This window comes from Procambarus clarkii, chromosome 22 (genome assembly GCF_040958095.1).
Source record: "Procambarus clarkii isolate CNS0578487 chromosome 22, FALCON_Pclarkii_2.0, whole genome shotgun sequence".
NCBI lineage: Eukaryota > Metazoa > Arthropoda > Malacostraca > Decapoda > Cambaridae > Procambarus > Procambarus clarkii.
In genome coordinates this window covers 43,894,031-43,919,897 of record NC_091171.1, presented here as the reverse complement: position 1 = coordinate 43,919,897, position 25,867 = coordinate 43,894,031, and the positions used below count along the sequence as shown (strand labels likewise).

General features: G+C 42.2%; 1 protein-coding gene across 2 annotated transcripts in view; it reads right to left on the bottom strand.

Annotated features, from left to right (window-relative positions):
• The window catches only part of LOC123759639 (receptor-type tyrosine-protein phosphatase T), a 138,171-nt gene that overhangs the window by 4,040 nt on the left and 108,264 nt on the right, over positions 1 to 25,867 (bottom strand). For both annotated transcript variants that reach the window (XM_069328917.1, XM_069328916.1), the window contains exons 20-33: positions 25,098 to 25,290; positions 24,176 to 24,290; positions 21,636 to 21,771; positions 16,863 to 16,912; positions 12,981 to 13,183; positions 11,314 to 11,466; positions 9,021 to 9,108; positions 6,715 to 6,791; positions 6,265 to 6,405; positions 5,800 to 5,910; positions 5,125 to 5,254; positions 2,241 to 2,827; positions 2,012 to 2,143; positions 825 to 976 (exon numbers count right to left, since the gene is read on the bottom strand). In XM_069328917.1, the coding sequence (XP_069185018.1) occupies positions 825 to 976; positions 2,012 to 2,143; positions 2,241 to 2,827; positions 5,125 to 5,254; positions 5,800 to 5,910; positions 6,265 to 6,405; positions 6,715 to 6,791; positions 9,021 to 9,108; positions 11,314 to 11,466; positions 12,981 to 13,183; positions 16,863 to 16,912; positions 21,636 to 21,771; positions 24,176 to 24,290; positions 25,098 to 25,290 (2,268 nt within the window). The remainder of the gene's footprint in view (positions 1 to 824; positions 977 to 2,011; positions 2,144 to 2,240; positions 2,828 to 5,124; positions 5,255 to 5,799; positions 5,911 to 6,264; positions 6,406 to 6,714; positions 6,792 to 9,020; positions 9,109 to 11,313; positions 11,467 to 12,980; positions 13,184 to 16,862; positions 16,913 to 21,635; positions 21,772 to 24,175; positions 24,291 to 25,097; positions 25,291 to 25,867) is intronic.

Sequence of the window (25,867 nt, the reverse complement as noted above, 5' to 3'; positions counted from 1 at the left end):
ACTATGGGTAATATTATTTTCACATTTCCTGCTATTATTGAAGAACCCACAACAGTGAAATAATGAATAAACTAAGCTATCAGTTCTGAACTGTATTTGGTGTTTTCATAATTTGTTCCAGGTCTATTCTGTGCCTGGTGATACACCCCATTTGTAAAGATGAATATCACTAACAGTTCCTGCCTTTAAAGGAATGGCTGATTATTACTAAAGTTTTTATTAGGCTGGTACAGAATCAATGATAAACCTGCAAGAAATTAGTACTATCAGCGATTTTTTTTCTGTAAAGTTTACAAACTATTGATCCACATTACTCTGTAATTTTACTGTTTTGGTAGTTCATCATTTGGGTCTATACACTTAATCATACTCTGGTCTCTCGTTTTAAACGTTGCAACTCTTATGACATTCTAATTTTTTGTAGTAAAGCATCACACTGTAGGGGTGTAGGGCATTTAGATATCTTTTACTTTCAATAATGCCTTATTTCTAATGTGAATGGCAAGCTCTACTCATAATTTACTGTGTTGGTTGTTACATACATCAGAATGTTCTCTATAAAAAGTATATGATCCAAACTGACGGTAAAACAGCATAGTAGAGCAAAGAAAGTTATAACTTACGTCAATGATATTTTAGAGGCAATCATTAAATTTAAAGAACTACAAATTTTGGGATGCTGAGCCAACATAAACTACACAGTACAATATCTAGCATAAATGTATTCCACATCGAAACATAGTATCAAAAGCATGATACAAATTCATAAAGTGAATAAGAGTTCAGTTTGAGAACTGCTACATATTTCCACAACAGATACTAACCCACAGCACAAAATAGGTGGACCAATCCGAGTACTACTAGGGTTCTGTAGTAATAATTCAGCCAATTTGAGCAAGACGTCTGGCACAGGCGGCACATCTTGACCATACTGCCACGAGAGCACCTGATACACTTGCACATTATGGAGTAAGTTCTGAAAAATAAGACTTGATAAATCAGTGTTTTGCCTAGGGTCAAAATCTTGTCAAACAACCAAGAAGCTGTTGAACATTAGAAGGATAAAAATGACATTCAACATTACCTTAAAACTACCCATTAGTTTAGCTACATATTCTTCACAGCTTGGTGCCATCTTTTAATAATTACTAACTATCCATTAGTCTATGCAGTGGTTTGCAACCTTTTTTGGATTCATGGCCGTATTTTCTAATGCAGTACTTATAACTCCTCAAACCTATTGCCACCCCTTTCATAATTGATTTTTTTTTAAAGAATGAATTTAGAAACACCTCATTTAAGAGGAAAACAATGATGCTAGCTATTTTTCAAGCATTGCAAGTTAGGGAGGGGGGTGGTCATGACCCACCAATTGGGAACTGGTGGTCTAATATAATGGCAGAAAAGCTTATTAAAGTAAAGTCCCACCATACTGTCACGAGTGTAGTCAGTGTGTATGTGAGGACAGTGTAGGTGGTCAGGATCTGGGTAACATTGGTGTTTTTACTTGGTGGGTGCGTTGGCAGGCTTGTGGTTTGATTGGTTGCTATATTTGTAAAAGTATGATTGGCTATTGTGGTGTGATGTTGCTAGGGCTCTGACAAATTTGTGCCCATAAACAGACATTATGTGTCTGAAAAATAATTATAACTGAAATGAATGTTTTCAGTGACTCCCAGAAACCTTCAATGGTATAACAAGGATGCCATAGTGACTGGCATCAGTGCCTAAATGTCTGCTAAGTGATCATAAGATAGCACCACTGGATCACATTCCTCTGGAATTGGCATAATACAAGTTGCAAAATAATGGAATGTGAAATCACTTGCAAATATTTGTCATAAAATGAGAGATTGTTTATGTCGAGTTTGATCGAGGTATTTCCAGTCTGACATATCCAGAAAAGTCTTTCTGCCATGTTTTATTTTCATACATTCATGAGAAATTTTCCTTCATAGTATCTTAAGAAAGCAAAAAATATAATTGCCACAAGATATTTTAGATACAATACCTTTGAGTTTTGAATTTGTACTGTGTACTGCATGAGTGAATTTCCATAGGGCTGAGCTTGGTGCGCATGGATGGTGTACTCTCCAAGGGTCCACATGCCTCCCACATAAGGCATTAAATCAGGGAACTCATCCTAAATGGTAGAGAGTAATTGTGATTATTGATTACAAATTGAAATCATTGAATGAATATTAATTTAAAATTATGGAAAAAGTAAACAAAATCACTACCTTGCTTTGCTCGTCAAATTGATTGATGAGTATTACAAGAGAAGAGCCCTTCTCCACAACCATTCTCCAGAATTTGGGGAGTGTGATAGGCATGGGGTGTTCTGTGACTAGTAGTGTTTCAGTGTGCATCAGACCCGCAACCTTCACCGCATTAATATACTGTGACTCTGGCTCTCCATTTTCCATTTGTAAGTATATTCGTTGGGAGTCTGCTGGCAATATTGTATTGTTACGATTCATTGACTCAAAGCTCGGATTAGAAGTACTTTTATATGAGAGTGGGGATGGTAAGGCTTTTATATTCCTTAACTGAGCTTTGCAGTTACTCAGATAACTGTCTAGAGAATTCTGAAGATGTTCTGCAGATACAATGGTTTTTTCACCAAAGAGAATCTCATCAAGGATCTGCAGGCTAAGGTTGTATTGTGCTTGGTTTTCAACTAGTCGTGCCCGACAGTTCCTAAGGTGCTTGAGCACTTCGAGAGGATCAAAGCTTCCTTCAACAGCAAGCATTTCAAACATGAGAAGAACTTGGAGAACTGTACCAGTTCGGCCAATCCCAGCTGAACAGTGAACAATCGTGCCACCTGTTGAGAGAGAAGTACTTTAACTAAAATTGTTAGTTGCACACTATTATTTAATACTGTAGCCATGCAGATCAAATGAAATAAGACTTAAGAGATTAATATTGAGGAAGAAAAGGACTAGGCAAACTATCACAGGAATTATTTCAGTGGAAGAAGATAAAGTGATGATAACCATGGTTTGCATCTCCCAGGGAACCACAGAAGAAACAGCTAAGAAAGCGAGAATGTGAACAGATCTCGCAGAATATATGGCAGAAAAATCCTATACATATATTCAGAGTGCAGTTGCAAGTAATGGGAGACATGAACATGGCCAAATTAACTGGGAAACAATGGATCCCATAAGTAAACACACAGAGAGAGAGTGAGAGTGAGAGTGAGAGAGAGAGAGAGAGAGAGAGAGAGAGAGAGAGAGAGAGAGAGAGAGTGAGAGAGAGAGAGAGAGAGAGAGTGAGAGAGAGAGAGAGAGAGAGAGAGAGTGAGAGAGTGAGAGAGTGAGAGAGTGAGAGAGAGAGAGAGAGAGTGAGAGAGTGAGAGAGAGAGAGAGAGAGAGAGAGAGAGAGAGAGAGAGAGAGTGAGAGAGTGAGAGAGTGAGAGAGTGAGAGAGTGAGAGAGTGAGAGAGTGAGAGAGAGAGAGAGAGAGAGAGAGAGTGAGAGAGTGAGAGAGAGAGAGAGAGAGAGAGAGAGAGAGAGAGAGAGAGTGAGAAATTGAGAGAGTGAGAGAGTGAGAGAGTGAGAGAGAGAGAGAGAGAGAGAGAGAGAGAGAGAGAGAGAGAGAGAGAGAGAGAGAGAGAGAGAGAGAGAGAGTGAGAGAGTGAGAGAGTGAGAGAGTGAGAGAGAGAGAGAGAGAGTGAGAGAGTGAGAGAGAGAGAGAGAGAGAGAGAGAGAGAGTGAGAGAGTGAGAGAGTGAGAGAGAGAGAGAGAGAGAGAGAGAGAGAGTGAGAGAGTGAGAGAGAGAGAGAGAGAGAGAGAGAGAGAGAGAGAGAGAGAGAGAGAGTGAGTGAGTGAGTGAGTGAGTGAGTGAGTGAGTGAGTGAGTGAGAGTGTGTGTGTGTGTGTGTGTGTGTGTGTGTGTGTGTGTGTGTGTGTGTGTGTGTGTGTGTGTGTGTGTGTGTGTGTGAGAGAGAGAGAGAGAGAGAGATGAGTGAGTCAGAGCAATTAAGCCGTTAGCAAGTTTCTTCTGCTACTTCTAAATCAACATGTCAAGAAAGAAACTACTTAATTTGAGAAATTTAAGTCTAAAAAGAAGTATGCACAATTACCCAGTGTAACAGATTTCTTAGAATCTTTTCCATAATACTTTCTTCTGGCAGTATTTGTTCTCAGAATCTTTGAAGTCACAATTTTTTATCATAGCAATACAGTATACTGTACTCTCAAAATCTTCATTGCTTTTAAGTCAGAAACTATGCCAGTGCCATGGACAGGACACATCCAATATCAGCAATATTGAGCAGCCCACACACACATTCACACAGTGGGAATTCCCTCACCAACAGGCCAGCATCGCCAGGGAGGAATATAACAGAAACCTACCACCAACTCACCCCACAATCATTCCCCACCAATCGCTTGCACCTCCCCAACCAGTAGAGACCCTCTCCAGACCATTCCTCCCCCCCCCACATGCTCTCCTTCCCCAATCCCTTCTCCCACCCCAGGCTCTTCCTGTTCCCACACCCCAGGCTCTCCCTGTTCCCACACCCCAGGCTCTCCCTGTTCCCACACCCCAGGCTCTTCCTGTTCCCACACCCCAGGCTCTCCCTGTTCCCACACCCCAGGCTCTCCCCGTTCCCAAACCCCAGGCTCTCCCTGTTCCCACACCCCATGCCCTCCCTCGTTTCTCCAACCCATGCCCTCCCCAGTACCCACACCCCAAGTTCTCCTTCCAACCACACCCCCTCCCCCCCCCCCCCCACCTCAGTGGTTGGGAAGGGGAGGGGAGCCTGACCTCCCAGCCCCCCTAATGAAGGGAAGCAATTTATAGTAATACTGTATTAAAATTACAAGAACAGTAATTAGTAACACTTTTTGAAAAATAAGCTCTAGTGTTTTACACTACAGTATTCTGAATGGTGAGTTGGTGTGGTGCATTGAAGGGCCTTGGTGCAATGAACACCCTGTTCTGTTGACTCAAGGTTTGTCGAATTAGTCTATAGAATCGAGAAAATGCTTTCCTCTCCGCCAAAGGGTCTGTTGAGGCTAGACTGTATATATATTTGTAATGCCCAAATTGTGACCAATGTTTTCATTCCTTTAGAATAGCAAGTCATGAAGATAATACAGGATATAACATACCTTCACTGTGTCTGTTTTGATAGTGTCGGAGCATCTGAGCCATCGAGCCAGCTTCATCTGGGATACCATGGTCTGGCCAGCTAGTGTAATGGTAGTGCTGCACACTATGGCTCAACCCACCTGTTGAAACCTTAAGAAAATTTGAACAAATTTGAAATTCTTGTATTATAAAAAGTTTGAGGTGTTTGATGGGTTAAAAAGTTTTATCTCTGGGTTTGTTTTTTTGCCATATTTTCCAATAGGTAACATGATTTCAAAACATTATTATAGAAAGATATGGCTTAACATCAAAAGCTGTCGACTGTTCAGTGACCATTAATATAATCTCCAAGTTCATGATACCTGGAGTGTGTTCTGGCAGTTCTTTTACTCCTAAAGTATGTAGAATGTCAATATTGGTCATCAGAAAGAACCCAAAACTAACAGCAAAAGAATCATAAGTTATTTTATCAATCATAATTTTGTCTAGATATTCTTTGGTACATATTTTGGTTTTCATCTTTACTTGGCACGTGCCTCTCACTAACCAATGAAAGTTAGAAATGGGATAGTGATTAAAATATAAAGTGTTTAACCCAAAAACGTGTAATTAAATGAAACAGATGAAATTTCTAGCACATTAAAACATAAAATAGAAAACCGAAGTACATTGTGCTCACAGCACTTATGACTGACCTGTACCGATGACACATTGAAGTGTGGAAACTGTTCTCTATGGAGGACGGAGACAAGGTAGCCATCAAAGTCTAGGGTGGCTCCTGGATTTAGGTACTCCCCAACCTTACTCTGTAACAAATCAATATTTAGTGCGTTCTTAAATACCTATGAACAGATTTTATTCTTAAGACTTAAACTACTGTATATGTAATTATTTAGTAAAGACTGGATTGTTGACCAGACCACACACTAGAAGGTGAAGGGACGACGACGTTTCGGTCCGTCCTGGACCATTCTCAAGTCGATTGTGACAATCGACTTGAGAATGGTCCAGGACAGACTGAAACGTCGTCATCCCTTCACCTTTTAGTGTGTGGTCTGGTCAACGTTCTTCAGCCACGTTATTGTGACTCATTGCCTGCAAGACTGGATTATTTGATAAAAAATATGTTACAATCCTAAATCTACAAATTAACATCTCACCTTGCCCCCCTCAACGAAGTTGGCAACCATAATGATGGCGTTAATGTCGTGCTCTATGATCATCCTCCAAAAGTCAACAATAGTAGGCACTTTCACATCCTTGGGACCTTGTGCAGCAATGTAGCGCATACCACCATATCCCTGCCAAAATAATCTTTAATGCATTAGTTTTATGTTCAAACATTAATTTATTCTCAATTGTAAATGTTAACTGTAATCCTATTATTTCATCAGTTGTCTTTTTGACACTTTAGGAGTTTTTACAACTTTACAGATACTGTGCATATACTGTTGATAAAATACATTGCATTATTGAACTTGGACTTGAATAAAAGTTCACTAATAAATACTAACTAAAGTAGGAATGTTATAGTGACCATGAAGATAAATCTTTAGCACTTAAATAAGAATATTCATTAAAACAAAGTTTTTATCCCAAACTTGACTTACAGAGACATGGTTGGCATTGATGTAGTCAGAATAGGGATCATCATTAATGATTGAGAGCAAGACCCTCGTGTCGTCATCTGCACAGATCATCATTTAGGTTAGTAATACTTCAGCGCTGACATGTGCTGGTAGCAACAAGAACCAGATAAGGTAACATACTGTTCATCTCTGATATTATGTTTACAAATAAAGAATATGAATTTAATAATTGTTATTGGTTTATATGTATTTTTATTGGTTAGTTTGCATTTGTGTTGGCTTACATACTTCTACTGATTTGTGTGTTCTGTATAGAATAGATAAATTTGCCTTGATAAAACAAACAAGGATTTGCTACACAGGATAAATAATTTAGCAAAGTCATAGCCTAAAATATATTGTATATTATCAAGGGACTGGACAATAGAAATGGAGTCATATAAAACAAATGATATATCAGAGAAATTGACGAGTCAAGAATTATGAGCAAATTAAAGAAATAAGTATGAAGTAAATCAGACTGAATGTACAGTATATACAAGCACTGTTTCTGAGCAGGACACTTAATTGGTTGCTCCCTCAGGCATGGTCCTGCTGCTCCTATGGATGGTATGCACAGTTGGGCCAGGATGACATTCTGCACTGGAGAATACTCTAGCATCATTTATATAAACTACGTTCCAAGTACTGGACTACTTGGCATCTAAGGAACCATCAAGCAGTGCTTTCAATAATCACTTTGGCCCATTAGGCCTTTACCCCATAATGCACGAGATGGTATCACCGATACTTGAACAGAGTTCATTGCTTCGAACTATATTTCATTCTACTTCACAAGGAAACTGGGGATAAAAAGGAGGATAGGAATGAGAGTCGTGATCTGTGAAAAACTTTTCATATACTGATTAGTTTACTCGAGTTTACCTGAGTGTCACCATATCTAGTGGCTTTGATGGGGCAGGAAGTTGATGGCTTGTCAAAGGTTCCAATATCATTTCTTAGGATTTTCTTTCTGTTGAAGATTATACTTGAGTACTGTCTTAGTAGGTAAGCAATTCTATGGGTTAATTACCCTATGGGTGAAATGCATCTCCTGTTTTCTACACTGGTTTGTTGAGTCTGAAGCTGTAGCAATTGAAGATTCAACATATGTGAAGAACCTCATATGGAACACTCATCTGATTACAGTATAAACAGTCGGACAGTAGGCATGTCCTATCAACATGATCAAGGGAGAACTGCCAGTCTATAACACATATGCCACCCCAGCTGGCCAAAACACGGTTGAATGTTAAAATCCAACTTAAAAAATAAAGACAAATGGGGGGACCTTTGACAAGCCGCCAGGTTTCTGTCCTTATCGAGGCCACTAGTGAGTAGTGGCCCTCAGGTAAATCGGGTTTCCCCCTGCCCCAGGAGCCTGCCATGAAAACTTTGAGGCGGAGCCAAAGTTGTTGTCCAATGCCTGGGAAAGGAAGGTGATTTTCAAAGATGGTATGGAGGAAGCATGCGGTTGTGAAGGAGAAAATTCCATAACTTTGGCTGGACTGGATGACTCATCAACCTCCACACTTGAGAAGGAAGGTGCAACCCCTGGAATTTGCCGAGTTACACCTATAGCTAAACCCTGCCTCAACTTTGAAACCATCAGATGTTTTGGAGCCAGAAGCAGGGCAAACCACACCTGCCTGGGAAGGTAGAGGAGGCATGACCGGAGCCAAGATGGAGATCACCAACACCTCCAATTCTGGGTCTCCATATACCACACAGGGCAATTCTGGCGTTTTCATTTGAGCACAAAGCCACGAATGCTTAAACTGGGGAAACCTAACTCATAATGCAGCAGCTGCCCAAATGCCTCAACTTCCGAGGCAAGATCAAAGAGGATCAGAAACCGTGGGGAACAAACCCCACAAGACCTGGGGTCTCAAGAGTCCTCAACCCAATATGCAGCACGATGGAAGCAGAAAGAATGATCGTCGATGCCTTCAAATATGCAAATGTCACATCAATAATTTAAACAGACCTTTGAGTAAATATGAGAAACTTCTTTCTAAGGAAAACACTTCGATGATCTTTATCCATAAATATCCCATTTTACAGGACCATGACAATCAGGGTAAAGTGAGACTGAACTCTGGCACACCAGAGATCCCTGATGGGTCATACTGGTGCTAGGAAGGCACTGGAGAAGAGGTCACTGCAACTCACTCACCACAAAGTTCACTCAAATATTCAAAAGCCTGTCATGTATCATGCGGTATTTTTAAATACTGAGCTCAAACTCTCATTTGTAACGAATGAAATATTTATAAAATAGTACTAACACGGGAGGTTATTCCTGAAGCGATTTTTAGGCTTGTTTTCTGGGAGTTGTCCTACATCAGAGCTCTTGTTGAAGTTGTCCGGAACACTCTGTTGGGTAAATACCAAAGTTCCTGTTATTACAAGACAACTGCGAGTAAAAACACAAATATCAAAGATCTGACAGCACATAATGAAACAAACTGGCACATTAGCATTATGTGACAGTAATGAAAAATCAATATAATTGCATCACAATAATTTAAAGTAAAGAATAAGTAATCATAATTAAACAAACTGAATCATGATTATACTATGTTGAGTGCATTACTGTCTAAAACCAGTATGAAAAGCAAACCTCACTGCAATATAGACTCATTTATGAAATTAGTTTTTAAATTAAAATTAACTTTCTATTGATGATTTAAATCACCATGTCTACTACAATAGGAGGATGGAGTATGCATGGTGTATTATAATCAAATTTGTTTCCTTGTCTATAACAGACTAGTGTTAAAAAAAGTGCTGGTGATGAGTAGTGTCTGATTACACATATGTAACTAAATGCCAATAGAAGAAACAGAATACAAATAAATAAACGAAGGAAAAACTTAGTGTTAAATGAAATTAAATGTCTCTTCCTGGAGCTCCCCAGTGACTAAATCCAGTTATCTTGCCGAGATTGCTCCATACTAAAAGGTCACATAAGTTGCAGAAGTATTGTGGCCTACTGGGGATCAGAGCCAGACCCTGGTCCACTCACAGAGGTTCAAGGAGCAGGTGACAACCTCCTGTTACCCCACTGGAAAAAGCCTCCAGAAAGTCAGTTCATCTTTACAGACAATTGAAGGGTTCACAGAAAGCAAAGCATCAAAGCTGGCAAACAACTCAGCAAATGATTCACATAAAACTAGGGATTCACTCCAACTAAAGTAGCTCGATTCTTGTTACAGTGCAATAATTACTGCCACCATCTGGTCTGGCCCCCAGCCTGCCTTCAACTGACTCCCCTGGTGGCTTCCTGAAGCTACTAACCACAGAGAACAAAGACGGGACTTACCAGGAAGGAGGAAGGTATGAGAATTATCAGGGGGAGGGGGGGGGGGGGAGTGCCAAGCCATTACGACTATATAGCACTTGGAAGGGGGTCAGGATAAGGATTTGCAATGGGACAGGGGGAAAGGAATGGTGCCCAATCAATTGAATGGTCGGGGATTGAACGCCGACCTGCATGAAGCGGGACCGTTGCTCTACCGTCCAGCCCAAGTGTTTGGTCCCAGGAAGGAGGAGAGGCGGCAGATACTGTACTACGATAACAAAGAAGAGAACCCAGGCTTTGGAATATAGCCTAAAGCAACGCATGATCGACTTGGATCAGGAACATTGACTAAATATTGGGCCGCCAGAACCGAGATAAACTGAGTAAATCTGTTTATCAGTGTAGCTAAATCATCAGTGAGAAAGTATTGTGTGCATTTCAGGGAGGAAAACAACGATGTGATGCCATCACAAAAACCTTGGTTTGGGCGTTTCAAGAAAACTTCTTGAAGGTCTTTGAATATTCTAAAATGTTCATTGGAGAGTACATCTTGCGTGACTACTGTATCTTGCCACATTTATGAGTTGAGTTATACTAGCCATATGCCAGCATCTTCTAACAGGATGGTGCACCTGCTCACATGCCAAATCTGTCACCAAGTGGCTTGATAACTGCATGGTACCTTTCACTAAGGATTGGCCAGGTAGCAGCTTGGATCTCAACCCAGCTGGGAATCTCTGGCACGTGGTTAAGAGGGAGCTGGAGAGCAAAGACTTTTTTTTTTTGAGATATATACAAGAGTTGTTACATTCTTGTACAGCCACTAGTACGCGTAGCGTTTCGGGCAGGTCCCTGGACCTGCCCTGGACCACATAACCTCCATATCCAAGCTTAAGGAGGCTATCTGTCAGTCCTGGGCAAACATTTAATTGGAAAACCTACGGCAATGCCTCCAAACCAGGAAGAAAAAAACGCCATCCATCCAAGTATTAAAAGGTAATTATAATATAGTATTTACCTTAAATATTCTTATGTACAATATTGTGTGTTGTGGGGTGCAACATATTTTTGACGAATACTGAAAATTTTGTAAATAAAATATTTCAGTATTGCTAACTATTCTTATGTTATATTTACTGGACTTCGCATGCCCTTACTATGTTTGGTCGTTGTACATAAAAAAATACTATGTTTGGTCACTGTACATAAAAACATTAGTTATTTTAAACTTATTTTATACATATTTGCACACCAACTGAAATAATTTAACAACTAACCCTAAATTCCTCCGAGGTTTCATAAGCCTTGATAATTCTATTAAGGTAAGCTTCAACTTCTGCATAGGGAATACGCCTCGTGACATTTTCATAGATATCTTCTGTGCTGAAGTTCTCGTAGGTAGGATCACTTGTTACCACCTCACCATTGATCTGAAAATGGATTACAAACAGTGCTTAGTATGCTAAGTAGTTGTCAAACCATTTATACCCTTGTCATCGTTTCCCTCTCTTATATCTGTGATGTCTTCTTGCTACCAGGAACTGCCATACAAGAGAGTGGCAATGACAAGAGACCTCCAGGCGGCTATGTTTAAATATTGCTTTCTGGTATATCTTCTTTTCAGGCAGCTATGTTTAACCATTAATTTGTAGCTGTAGTCTGAGAAAGGGGCAACGAACAACCTTCAAACTCGCATAAGGCGAGATGGGACTAAGAGGACACATCCATTGGTCACCCAAGACACGACAGGGGTTTCCAGGGCCGGTAGGCATGTATCCCTACGGGAAGCCCAGGCACTAGTGCTGCCAAAGCCGGTTGTGACCCCGTATATCATCTGGGGCAAACTGACCCTGTGAGGCGAGAAACCTCGGAGGCCAAGAGGAGGACTGCCCTACTGAACCTAGGTATCACCTAATAGGAAACACGGCAGCCTCCCAATGGGCAATAAAGAAAACTAAAAGGTGGAAAGAGAACCCCAAGGAAGCATCTCAACCCAGGGGACCAGAAAGAGGCACGACCGCTGAGATATGCAAGCGATGCAGCCCAGTGCGCCCCAACCAGGAACAACCACTACCTACCCAGGGCCAAATGAAAGTATGTGATCTAAGCTGACCCCAAGGGTGAGGCAGAAAGCTCAGCAGCTACTACCTCTATGGGAATGGGGACCCGAAGGACCCAGAGAAGATAACTCTGAACCCCAAGGGGTGTACTCACAGGGCGCCTAGGGTAGGGAGACCTACGGGTATGCATCCCTTAGTACAGAACGCCTGGCCACCGTCAATGCACAGCAGGAACACCAGCAGGGTGAAGCCAATCAGGCAACTGAGACCAGAGCAGACTTCCAGTCTGCTCTTCCCGTGTAGTTTCAGCCGACAAACTGACGGTCCGGCTGACCGTGTTGCTTGTTAGCTTGTTTTCCTTGGGGAGGGGGGAGAGGGGGGGTTTCTAGACCCTGTTCGGTCTCAGGCTGCAATGTTCTACCAGAAGTCTGTTTTGGAGCACCTACCTTTCTGGGTGCTCAACCCCGGTCGATGGTAGACATGAATACTTTCATACATGAGAGTTTCATAGGCCACTGCTCCCTGTGCCTCTCTGAGGAGACCATATTTTTGTTAGTGGTCCCCGGTAGGCATGATAACTCCTTATGACTGAAGCCCCGTACTAATATTAGGTAATATCAGTCCAAAAGCTCCAGGGAGCCAACGGGGCTCCCCCGCAGAAAAATAGAAACTCTAAACATATACAACAAATTTGCAAAGGAAGATGGGAGAACAAGAGCTTGATCTGTATCCTGTAAAGTACAAATTGGAAATTACATATAACAAATTTATAATGAATGTAAGGTGTTAGATGTGATTTTCAAAATATTATGTGTGTCACAGCCATATTTACTGATGTCAAGTCCAATATCATTACAGCACAGTCATTTGAACTTTATACAGACCTGCGGCAGTGGAGCAGGAGTCTTGACTTGAGATTGTGGAAGTATAGCAGGAGTCTTGACTTGAGCTTTGTTTGAGACTAGTATTGGGTCTGCATATGGGGTGGGAATTGCAGTTTTCGCTGTAATTTGTTCTGCAGATGCAAGTGAGCTATGGTTTTCAACTACAAAATCTTTTTTGTCATGCAAAGCTTGGTTGCTGCTGCCTGGAAATTGGAATGATTATGTTCTACATTAATTCAAACATTTTCAGGCATTGTATTTCTATGCACTTAAGAAATTTCATAATTGCAATTTAAAAATGCCAATTAACTGTCAAAGAAATCAGAAATGAAAGATACACAGTAATACACACATTTAAGTTGCATACCCTTCAATATCACTATAGGTCTGTACTGGTTGCACAGATTAAAATTACTTCTCTTACTTATTAAACCAGCTACCATATTTCACATCCATTTTCTGCACATTATCTATTCTTCCTTACTCTCACACTAAATATCTTTTCTTTTCTTTAGATAAATAAATACACGTAGAGTACATTACACGCAACAAGGGTTTAACCCTCAGTCAGCAGCTATGAAAAATAGTCATATTTGCTTATGCACAAAAAACCAGCATTGAATGTTATGAAACCCTATTTCCTGGGTGAGACCTGAAGGCTCACCAGAGCTATACCGGGCTCATGTGTATATATTAGACCGTGACAACAGTCAATCAATGGAGTTCTAGGCCTACTGGGGACCAGTGCCACAACCTGGAGCCCCCTCAGAGAGGCACGAGGAGCAATGGCCCATAGACACCCCGGTGTAGTTGGAAGCAGTCCATATCTGCCATCTACCAGGTCAAGCACCCAGAAACGTAGGAGTCCCAAAACAAACTACAGCTGGTGAAAAATTGCTAACCGAAAGCCGAACGAGCAAGCAGAACTCAATCAGAAAACACGCTAACAAGCATGACATCACCACAGCCGTCGTGCCGCTGTCTGCCCAACGCCCCCCTCCCCGGGATGGGGGAAGGAGGGGTCCCAGACCTTCTACGCCGGCTACCCAATCCCGGTTCTGGATATATTCCAATCTCCGGCTGGATATAAAAAACGCGAGAAACTGCCGACTGGAGGGAGGGATGGATGCCCGGGAGCCTCCGGGTCTCACCCAGAAAATGGCGTTTCATTATATTCAACGCTAATTTTCTGTGGAGAGCCCTTTCGGCTCCCCGGAGCTACCTAACCAAAGATAAAGGAAAAGAGGGACTTACCCGGGAGGCGCCCGCCTCTCACCCCTTAACTCATAGTTGAGACAACTCTCTGCAACCTGCGACCCATGGCTAAACACGCCCGAGAAGTGCCAGGAACATTATCGAGGAACCGTGCGGCCAGGACCCTGTTCGCCCTCCAAAAGCCCCGTGCCTGAATGTCAGCCCACGCCATAATACTAAAAACAGCAGCCAAAGCCACGAACTTACGAACGTCGTGGACACGGGGATAGACCGCAGGCTGGCTGGACCGAATAATCCTGCGGACGACCTGGGAGACCTGCATCCTGGAACAGGGAAGAAGGGAAACCGGGTCAACCCAAAGCGCGTCCCCTGTCACAGAGGCCGTGGCGGCAAGTAACGGCGAAGAGCTGCAACCGGACACAAAACATGATGCACCCCAGGCCGAACCAACCAAGCATCAACAACCCAAGGACCCCTCCGAAAAACAGCAGTTTCTTCGCCAGAAATGAAAGAGACGGCTGCAAGCGAACAAGACGACTACCAGGACCGAAAGAGCAAAACCCCTGTGCTGAAAGAGAGCATGAAGCTCCCCGACCCGACCCCCAAGGCCAATTAGAAAAACAGTCCTGAACCGAAGGAGCCACTACAAACCGAGTCGAAGAGAGAAGAGAGAGCACCTGGTCCAACGACCAGGATGGCGCATGAGCAGGCCGGAGGTGAAACAATGCCTGAGAAAGCTTGCGGAACGGAGCAGAAGTGACATCCACCACGAACGCAAGCTGAAGCGGCTCCGCCAGCGCTGCACAATACTAGGTGACAGTATTCGGCATAAGATTATGGTCCTGAAACAACCAAAAGAGAAAGGACAAAACAACCCGATAAGAAATGGAAGAGAACCTACGAATAGTCAAAAAGTGCCGAAAGGACCGCCAGGAAACTAAATACTGCCGCTGAGACGAAACTCGCAGGTGGGACACCATCAAAAAAGGCACCTGATCACCATAAAAGTCTCTGGTAGGCTTAGAACTCCATCGATTGATTGTTGCCACGGTCTAATATATTCACATTAGCGCGATATAGCTCCGGGGAACCGAAGGAGCTCTCCACAGGAAATGACAACATTCAAAAAGTAATTTTTCAATATAGAATTATTAATTTGTATGCAAAATGTAAGAAAAACATGAAAATGTGTGAATATTTATTATTTCACTGGCTGGCGGCGCTCTGCAAGGTTGTGTCAGGAACTTGTCAACACCGGGTGCTCAACTTTGCTGATGCTTCCTGTTTTATCCTCTGATGTTTTACCAATTGCTTTATCACTTTTTTCTCTATTTACATCCACAAAGAGCTATTATACCCATATTTGCATCATACATGTAAAACCCAGATAATAATTGTTTAAATCGTCATATTACGATGACCGCATTCCCCAAGTAACATTCATGATGATAACCGTATTCCTACCATGAAATGATGGCAGGATTTTTTTTCATGGGTCAAGGTAAACTCCATTACATCCACATTGACCCATTATATCCATATTTGCATTGCACATGCCCAGACAATAATAGTTTAAATCTTCATTTGATGATAACCGCATTACCCTGTGAATCTACTATTGATTATTGTTGCCTAGGGATTACAGAAGTGGTTTGGATTATGAATATGCAGCGGTTGTATGGTGCCCATATCTTAAGAACATCATCATCAAACTGGAAAAAGTGCTAAGACATGCAACTAAATGGCTCCCAGAATTGAAGGATAAGAGCTTTGAGGAAAGGTTGGAGACATTAAATGTGCCAAAACTAGAATATATAAAAAAAGAGGCCATATGATCACTACGTACAAAATAGTAATGGAATAGATAAAATTTATAGAGAAGAATTTCTGAGACCTGGAACTTCAAGAAAGAGAGGTCATAGATTTAAACTAACCAAACAAAGCTGGTGAAGAAATATTAGAAAATTAATTTTCACAAACAGAGTGGTAGACGGTTGGAACAAGTTAAATGGGAAGGTGGTGGAGGTCAAAACCGACAATAGTTTCAAAGCGTTATATGACAGAGTGTTGGGAAGACGGGACACCACGAACGTAGCTCTCATCCTGTATGAACAAATCCACAAGGGCCATGACGAGGATTCGAACCTTCGTCCGAGAGCATCCCACACCCTGACTTAATCATCCTGTAACTACACTTAGGTAATTACTAACTGTGTATAATCCGTAAGTAAATCTATATTTGTTTAATTAATAAACAGGAAGCTATGAAATATGGTAATGATTAATAATATATAGTAATACTGTACATCTAACACGAAAATCAACTTATAATGGCATAAATATTGTGCAGCTCAGATACAAATTTTAATATGACCGGGAGGGTTTGGTAGCCTGGTGTCAGCGAATTAATACACAGACTTTATTGTTCATAACATACATTATGAACAATAAAGTATAAAGGTTAGTATAAAATGTATAAAATATACATTTTATGCTAACCTTGCTCTACCCGAACTTCAGTATCCAAACCAACCCAAATCGGGAAACTGGCATTTTCGGATACACAGCATTTGTAAGGCACGTACCCCTCTGCATATATATACAATTCACTCAAAACAAAGCTAAGCAATAATATAATGTTATCAAACTGCTTCCCATCAACTATACCTTTGTTAAATGTGACAAATGACCACGGCTTCCCAGCACTCTTGTGATACCTGTAAAGATAAAGGTAAAAATTTAGTAACTGCACAATTACATGAGTTATTGTGATAATGGAAATAATTTGTGAACACCAGGAAATCACAATGGCATGATATATCTTTGTGAAAATCATTGGAGCAATCCGGGGATTCGAACCAGCGTTCTGGGACACCCCAGCTGTGTGCTTAATCCACTGTACCATAATACACTATAAATAATTTAATTTGGGATCTTAGTGAATCCATTCCACTAGGGGTCTTGAGGTACTGAACTGATACCAAATCAAGTTTTTACAAATTACCTGTGTACACTTTGGTGTAGGTAATGGGGTTCTGCACCATATGCTTCCCATCAGATACACTAAGACAGCCTAGTATATTTGAAGGGAGTGTATCGTGGAGAACCTCATTACCTACACCAGAGTGAATGTGTGTAATTTGCAAAAAAACAGCGTTGAATGTAATGAAACGCCATTTTGTGGGTGGGCCCTGGAGGCTCCCTGGAACTTACCAGGCTGTATCTATGTATTAGACTGTGGCACCAGTCGATTGGAGTTCTTGCCTACCGGGAACCACGAGCCAGAAACTGGTTCCCTTTGAGATGCACGATAAGCAGCCCCTCCTCCGAATAGACAGTACGTTTTAATACTAAATGTAATAAGTACAATCCGGACTACCGGCTTAGTACATAAATACACTTAATCGCCAGCATCGCACCAAAATATTGTGAATATTAGAGTTTACCTGAAAAGCTGTATAGAAAACCACGACCTAACCAAATCTTATTAGTGTAGGAGGACAAGCATTTTATTGCTTCTTAATCACAATTAGTACTTAACCTATAGCTATATTAATATTACAGTTTTATAAAACTAATAAAACAAAACTAAAATCTTTCAATAAATTATAGAATTACTCAGATATTTTCAAATTTTGTATAAAATCTCTATTGTTTAATAAAACTGAAAAAGAAATTCTTTATATTTAAAACTTGTGTATATAGAATCGAACATGTAAACTTCATCCTAAAATTATTAGTGTATTAACAGAAAATGATGAGAATATTTGGTGATGTAACGGCATAATTAAGTGTACTTATGTATTATACTATGCATAAATGTATTTATGCTTAAATACATAAAGTGTATTTATGTACTATGGCTCCCCGGAGCTACCTAATCAAAGAAAAGTGATAAGATGGACTTACACGGGAGGCGGCCGCCAGTTGCGGCTCGACTCGAAGTCGAGACATACTGGCTCCAACCTGCGACCCAAAGCAACACATACAATACTAGAGCCAGGAACGTTGACTAAGTAATAGTCACTGTTCGACCTCCAAACTCCATGTGCAAGAATGTCAGCCCAAGACGTTACCAAAAATGGCAGCCAAAGCATCAAACTGATGAACGTCATGTTCACGAGGAAAGACCGCAGGCTGGCTGGACCGAATAATCCTGTGGACGACCTGGGAGACATGAGCCCTAAAACTGGGAACGAGTGAAACCGGGTCAACCCAAAGCGCATCCCTGGCCACAGAGGCCGTGGCGCAGGTAATGGCAAAGAGCAGCAACTGGACACAACACATGATGCACCCCCGGCCTAACCAACCAAGCATCAACGCGGAAGCATTTCGCCACAAGCATCTCACGAAAAGGCTGATGCCCCTCACGAGAAGCTGGGCGACAAACAGTGCAATCACTGTGCCGACCAGACGACGCCGGCTCCGAAGGCAACTTCAGCTCAGAAGCTGGCACGAAAGGACACCTCGACCGGAGGAACTCTAAACCCTGGCACGACCCTTCCGAGAAGGCCAAGTACAACCACCCCAGAGAACCAACAAGTCCGACATGGGACGACAACTAGACGAAGCTGCCTGCAGACACCGCAAACAGCAACGGACAAAACGGTGAAGAAAATCTAGGAGCCAGGGCTCAGGCGGATTCTAAAGAGAAAGCGAGTAAAGTCTGTCGGCACGCGAGGCAAGAAGCAAAGAACAGAGACACTGCAGTGCGGCCGACGCCCGAGCCGACAAGGCCAGCACACCAGACGAAGGCCCGACACTCAACGCCTCCACATCTTCCACAAGCCAGGTCGAAGACAGCACGAGAAGGGAAAAGACGCGCAAGACCGAAGCTAAATGCCCACGTTTGGGCAAATCCTCAGCAACACAAAATGCTGAAAGGGTATGAACCTGTACATGCAGCTGTACAAGGCCAACATCACGAGGGAGCACAGGGGCGAACAAGCACGCATTAATGCGCTCAAATTCACCCCCCCCCCCCAGGTAAACCTGCAAAGCAGTAGAAGTTTCTCGCTATTCGAGTGTGCTGGTCCGACAGTACCCATGCCACGCCCCCAACGAAAAGAATGGGCAGTCTGCCAGCCAGGAAGACTCCAGAACCTCCAAACGCACCCAATACGGAAAGAAGAACCGAACTGAAACGAGGATGGATCCATCACAGAGGCAGAATCCTGGTCTTGCAGGAGATATGCAGCAAATGCTGCCAAAGCACTTGATCTCCAGAAAGAATGAGCCGAGGAACCCAAGGGAGCTCGGAACTGAATCCAGGGAGGAGTCGACCCCAAATCATACTCATGCAAGGAAGGGAGGGTGGGGGGAGGGGGGGTAAGAAAACCCCTCCCCCTGCAACAAGCCCTGCAAAGAGGGCATTAACACCCAAGTGGGGTCAATGGGGCCCTAGCCCCCCAGGTCAACTCCTCCCCAGCCCTGGGATTACCCAACTCGGGACCCGGGACAGAGGGGTCCTCCATACCCTCTACCCCTGAACAAAAGGCAAAGTCCAGGAGAAAGGCTGAAAAGAAGGGGGGGCCTGCCTCTGCAGGAGGAACCGGCTCTAATGCCTCTGTCCCCAACCCAAACAGGGCAGCCCCCGAAGCTGCCAGAGTCCCATTACTGTACCAACTAAACCCTGCCCCGACTCCGAAACCCTCAGACGTTTCAGCAGAGTGAACAACAAGGAAAGGACCAGGGGCGCAGGCTGAACCAAAACTGAAGCGACTGACGTCCCCAAGTCCGGGTCCCCATAACCAAAACGGGGCAGCCTCGGATCATCCGGATGGGTAACCAACCTAACCTGTCACAGCAACCCAACCATAGCATGCAACGCTGCAGCCACCTGTATCCTAGTATCAATATATATTTTTTTTTTTGAGATATATACAAGAGTTGTTACATTCTTGTACAGCCACTAGTACGCGTAGCGTTTCGGGCAAGTCCTTAATCCTATGGTCCCTGGAATACGATCCCCTGCCGCGAAGAATCGTTTTTTCATCCAAGTACACATTTTACTGTTGCGTTAAACAGAGGCTACAGTTAAGGAATTGCGCCCAGTAAATCCTCCCCGGCCAGGATACGAACCCATGACATAGCGCTCGCGGAACGCCAGGTGAGTGTCTTACCACTACACTACGGAGACTGCAATATCATCAGAATGGGTATACTGGAGAACAAGCAAGGAACAAGTCTCCCAAAACTTCGGATCAAAGGTGTCGGTGACCCAACAGGTGGCATGACGGAGGCAAAAGCGGTGACTGCCACCCCTAGCTGAGACAAGGGCACAGCAACCTTCAAACCCGCACGAGGCGAGCAGGAACTCTGAAGACGCATCCATAGGTCCACCGAGCTTAAGTGCATGTAGCCCCGGTACACTTCAGGTACACCTAGCTACCATACCACGAAACAGCAGGGGGACACCACGTAGGTAAACATGCTTGTGACACTGAGGCCAGAGATGACGACTGCCCCGGACTGCAATAGCTAACTAACTGAAGTTGAGTATCCATCACAGTGGGTCCGGGATTCCACCCTTCCCCTCCCGAGGAAGCGGGGCGGAAGTGGAGAGTGAGACGATGGAGCGGTGTGACGTTTGTTTATTTCCTTGGGAATTAAGGGAGTTCTATCTCTCTGTTTGGCTTTCTGTTGCATTTTCTTACCATGTGGGGTCTGTTTTGTTATGCCTACCTTTCTGGGTGCCTAAACCCGGCCGATGGCAGATAAGGTTAACCCCCAACCACAGGTGGGTTTTCCAGGGCTATTGCTCCCTGCGCCTCTCCGAGGGGGCCATGTTCTGGCTAGTGGTCCCTGGTAGGCAGAACTCCATTGATTATTGCCCTGGTCTAAAGACTGCATATTAGCCCGATAGCTTCAGGGAGCCGAAGGGGCTCCCCACAGAACACTTGTATTTTGCTATTATTGTAAATTTGAAATAATAAATAGTCCATGTCTTTCAGTATTACCAGTATCACTTAAATATTGTACAGTATACCATTTGCTAATTTCTTTAACAATTTACGTATGTTAATTTAATTCTTTATGATGATTAAATGTTCACCACATTAAACATTTGAATAATTTAACAAAATTATTTCAAGTCACGCCCAAAATACTTTGCATACTAGAGGCTTTATTAAATATGCTTTTTATGTAATAGCTATTCAACCACTGTACTGTATTTTCTGTATATTCTTTTAAGTCAAAATTATTATTATTATTATTATTATTTTAAATAAACACCGAGATGGGTAAAATTTTTCGTGCATACTGATAATTTAACATTTTAGTCCCTGTTTCAATGATATATTGTTCTTCTAGCTAAATCATTCCAATATTTAATTTTTTTTTTAATTACCATGATCCTGGTTTTCAAGGTTCCAGTATACTGTACTGACCAAAATTTACATTGTACAATTACATTTTACGGAAATGATCAGAACTTACCTAAAGTATATAACAGCGATAATGACAAGGATGAGGAGGACTACCAAGAGCAGCCACCAGAGGGCTATTGTTTCAGGTTCCCAGGGCTTGACCACCACAACTTCTAGTAGTTTCAACCATTTGTAACTGCTCACACCTGCAACATTTAACATAAAAGTAAACCCAACATTGAATGTAATGAAACGTCTCTTTCTGGATGAGTTCCAGTGGCTTCCTGAAGCTATGTCACTGAGATTGCTTCATACAAATTAGTCACACCAGATGCGTGAGTTCTGTTTGCCCTACCGGGGACCAGAGCTAAAACCTGGCCCCCATCACTAAGGTGCAGAGAGCAGGTGACAATTCACCACCACATCTGGAAAATATCCAGAAAATCAGCAAAGCTTTTTAGACAACTGGAGGGTTAACAAAGACTTGGAGCCTCGAAACCACCAAACAACTCTGCAATTGATTCACACAGAACAAGAGAAACGTTTAAAATTTGTGTGAAACTTATAGTACCAATGCTACCACCAAGCAGCCAAGCTTTCACACACAGCCAATTTCCCAGATTAGTTCAGGAGCTGATGAACAGACAACCGACGAACCAACTAACTTGGTAGGGCGGGAGGGAAGGAGGGAAAATCCCCTGTGGCTTTCTGAAACTAACTAAAAAAAATAGAACAAAAATTGAACTTACTAGGGAGGAGGAGAGGCGGCATGAACTAGGACGAAGAAGATAATCCAAGCCAGCAGACATGGCCTAAGGAAACACACAACCAACTGGGACCAAGAACATTAACCAAATACTGGGCCGCCAGAACACTGTTAGAATGCCAAAACTCAGAAGGCCAAATATCAACCCAGAACATGCTGGAGAAGACTGCAGTATACTTGCGAACATTATAGGCCCGAGTGTAGACCGCAGGTTGGATAGATTTGATGACATTGTGGCTGACCTGGGAAATACGAGCCTTGGAACAGGGTACTAAAGAAAAAGGTTAACCAACAAGGCATTCACTGAGGTAGAACTGGTGGCCCACAGATAGTGGCCAAGAGCCACCACTGGACAAAGTAAGTGATTCACCCTCTGCCAGACGAACCAAGCACCAGTCACTAGCAGACCCCTCTCAAATCTAGCCGACTCATTCTTCACCAGAGAAGAAGATGGCTGCTAACAAATGAACCACCCACCAGGGCCAATACAGATTTAAAGACCAAAATGCAGTCAAGAGAAAAGGACAGCTCAGGACAAGCATAAGCTGGCTTGAGGTGAAACAAAAAGACGCACAAGTCAATTTGTGGAATTGCGTTGAAGATGATTTGACGGCAAACACAAGCAACAACAGCTCCGCCAATGCAAATAATAAGCTGCTAAATTAATAGGCATGAGATGCTGACCAAAAAACAACCTAGACAAAAAGGAAAAGACAGTCCTGACCAAAATTGAAGAAAAACAATAAAAAGACAGATAGTGGCGAAATCTCATGCTGCCACCATGAGGAAAGACACAGGTGGGATACCAACAAGCTAGCCTCCGACTCACAATACAAATGGCGACAGAAAGGCATGGAAAACTCCAGACAAGTAGAGGAGAGGGCGAAAGTTAAACCAGCGAATTACATCACCTGGCTGTACTCCGGAAAGAGGCAGAGCTATGGAAAAGTTCAAAGATTAAGACAAAAGTTTAGAAGTGCCATAAAACAAGGCGTGGTTGGCCATCAATGAGACCACCCTTCCTGAATATGACTAATGAATGGAGTTGTCCTTGTTCGAGATAGTGTTCCTAGCCAAATTATCTAGTCCTGGAACAAAGTACCAAGGGTCCCTGTATATAGTAGGTATCTCAAGAGGCGTTAACAACTATGGACACACAAACCAATCTGGAGCAGGACACAATGGATCATTAGCTAGTTAAGTCATTAAATACATTAAAGGCCTGTCATACATACAAGAATCATTCCAAATATTGTGTAGTACTGTTACTTACAGTGCATTACTAAGTACTGTACTACACAGATGAAAACTTGGCAATTAACTGAATCTGGTCTCAAGTTTAGCCAACCTTGAGACAGGGAATCTAAGGTTGGCAAATGTGCTGCCATTTGGTGGTCGAGGAAAGTGACCAGGTAGACTACTGGCAGTTCGTACGCGTGCTACTTATTGGTCCTTGTGATGCCAATCAATTAGGGTCAGGGAATGCTTGGAATATTTTTCAGTAATTTATGTAGTTAGTCTGGAATCAGGTTTTCTACAGTGCCTCTGTAGCCCCAGAATGACCTAACAGGAATGTTTAAAGAGGATCTCTGGTACACTGGTGTAGACAGTCACTCCTACTCTATCATGAGCTTCTTCAATGTGACCTTCACTTATACTGACCAATGTAGTATCTAAGTGGAATATCTCAGCAATCTCATTATAATTCTTATCGTGAGTACAATGCATATATTAATTATTATTAAGAATCTTATGAATGTAGAAATTAAAATTTGCTGCAGTAAGTTAATGTACACAAGTAACATAATAATATTCCCAAATATTTTGACTAAAAGGATACAAACCTAGTAGCTCCACTGTTGCCATTATTCCTATATAATATTCATGCTGGTACTCCAGTGGACAGTTGAAGTAGTTATTGTAGGTGCGGCCATCACCTATTTCAAACTTCATTTCATCCTAAAGACAACAACAAGTCAACATTATTAAACACTTAATGCAAATTATATTCTGTAGGTATTACATTTAATCTCTGTTTTTTATCAATTGATGGCTTAATTAATAAACAAATGTGTTAGCCTTATGTGTCATCAACATGCCTCAATTTAATATAATACAGTACTATACATAGAAGTTCCCTTAACATTATATATTTAATTTAAATGTATTTATTCCATATAAATGAAAGGGAATCACCGCTGACTCAGACCTATAATTAAAAAACAAAAATTAGCATTGCTCAAATTTGTTACACCTGTGTAACGTACAAATTCTGGTCCTCGATATATTATTGTTAAATTATTATTATACACGAAGCCTCATATTGTGAGGCTAACTTACAAGTCATAATAACGTGGCTGAAGATGTGATGGCCAAACCACACATCAGACTTCATAGTGGTCCAGGACGGATCGAAACGTCATCGTTTCTCGATCTTCTGATGTGTGGTTTGGTCATCCTAACTTATAACTTAGAGCACAATAGAATAAATAAATATCTCTGACATTCCCTCGAGTTTAAATGAAAATATGAAGATATGCAATGAAAATAAAGAGATCTGAAATATAGAACTGCCTCGACTGTGAAATAAAGAATTGTGGAACATTCACGTTAAAATTAGTGTTAAAAGTACCAAATGCTTCACTGTGTATCCAACTGACATCGATTGTTCCCTGATAGGAAAAAGGATAGTTTCTTCAGGGGACAAGGATAGTTGCCTTAGTGTACAAGACATCAAATGATATAGACAGTTTATGTCTTGTGTACCTCATTCACCAGACCAGCAATCCACAGAGACTGTTGACACTGTTGGTTCGGGTTTGTCTGACGGGTGTGGATATGCCTGGTGTCATGCCCATTTTGATCATCCTGCCATCTATTCATTGGAAGCAACTTCAATATATCTTCTGTTATATTTGTTGTGCTATAGTCTGCCTTCTGAACCACCACAAACACAGACCTGGACAGATAAGAAGACATGATGGCATTACATCTTCACTTGCAGAGAAGAAGATAATGATTAAACTTTTAAAAGAACAGTCAACTGCAACTCTCAACTCTTATCTGCACATATTTCTCAAGGGATATTTATTACAAAACCAAAGATAACATGATTTTTTGCTTCTCTTCATGAAAAGCACAATTTATATTTATACTATAAGAGAGTGTCTGCCTGTTGTTACGTAAAGGTGTTCGTCGTGTTATATCGTCGCATCGAGATAGGTGTTGTAATATTAAAGAGTAATGTTCCCACTTAAAATGTTGCAGGGAGAACGAGGATAGCGACCATGAAGGTTGTTAACGACCAGCGCGGCTTGGCTCGTCTGGTGGCGGGAAATCTGATGGCCAATCAGAGCAGTCGAACCAGGCAATGAGCACCTGCAGAAACGGGAGTAAAGCAGTACTCTACTCACTCCCATCCCGTCGACATGGCGTCGTCATGTGTGTGGCCAGCCTTACCTCTACTTTGCGACAATGTGCTCCATTCTCTCCATCAATACGGACATTAGGATCTTGCTGGAGGTCAATGCCGTATG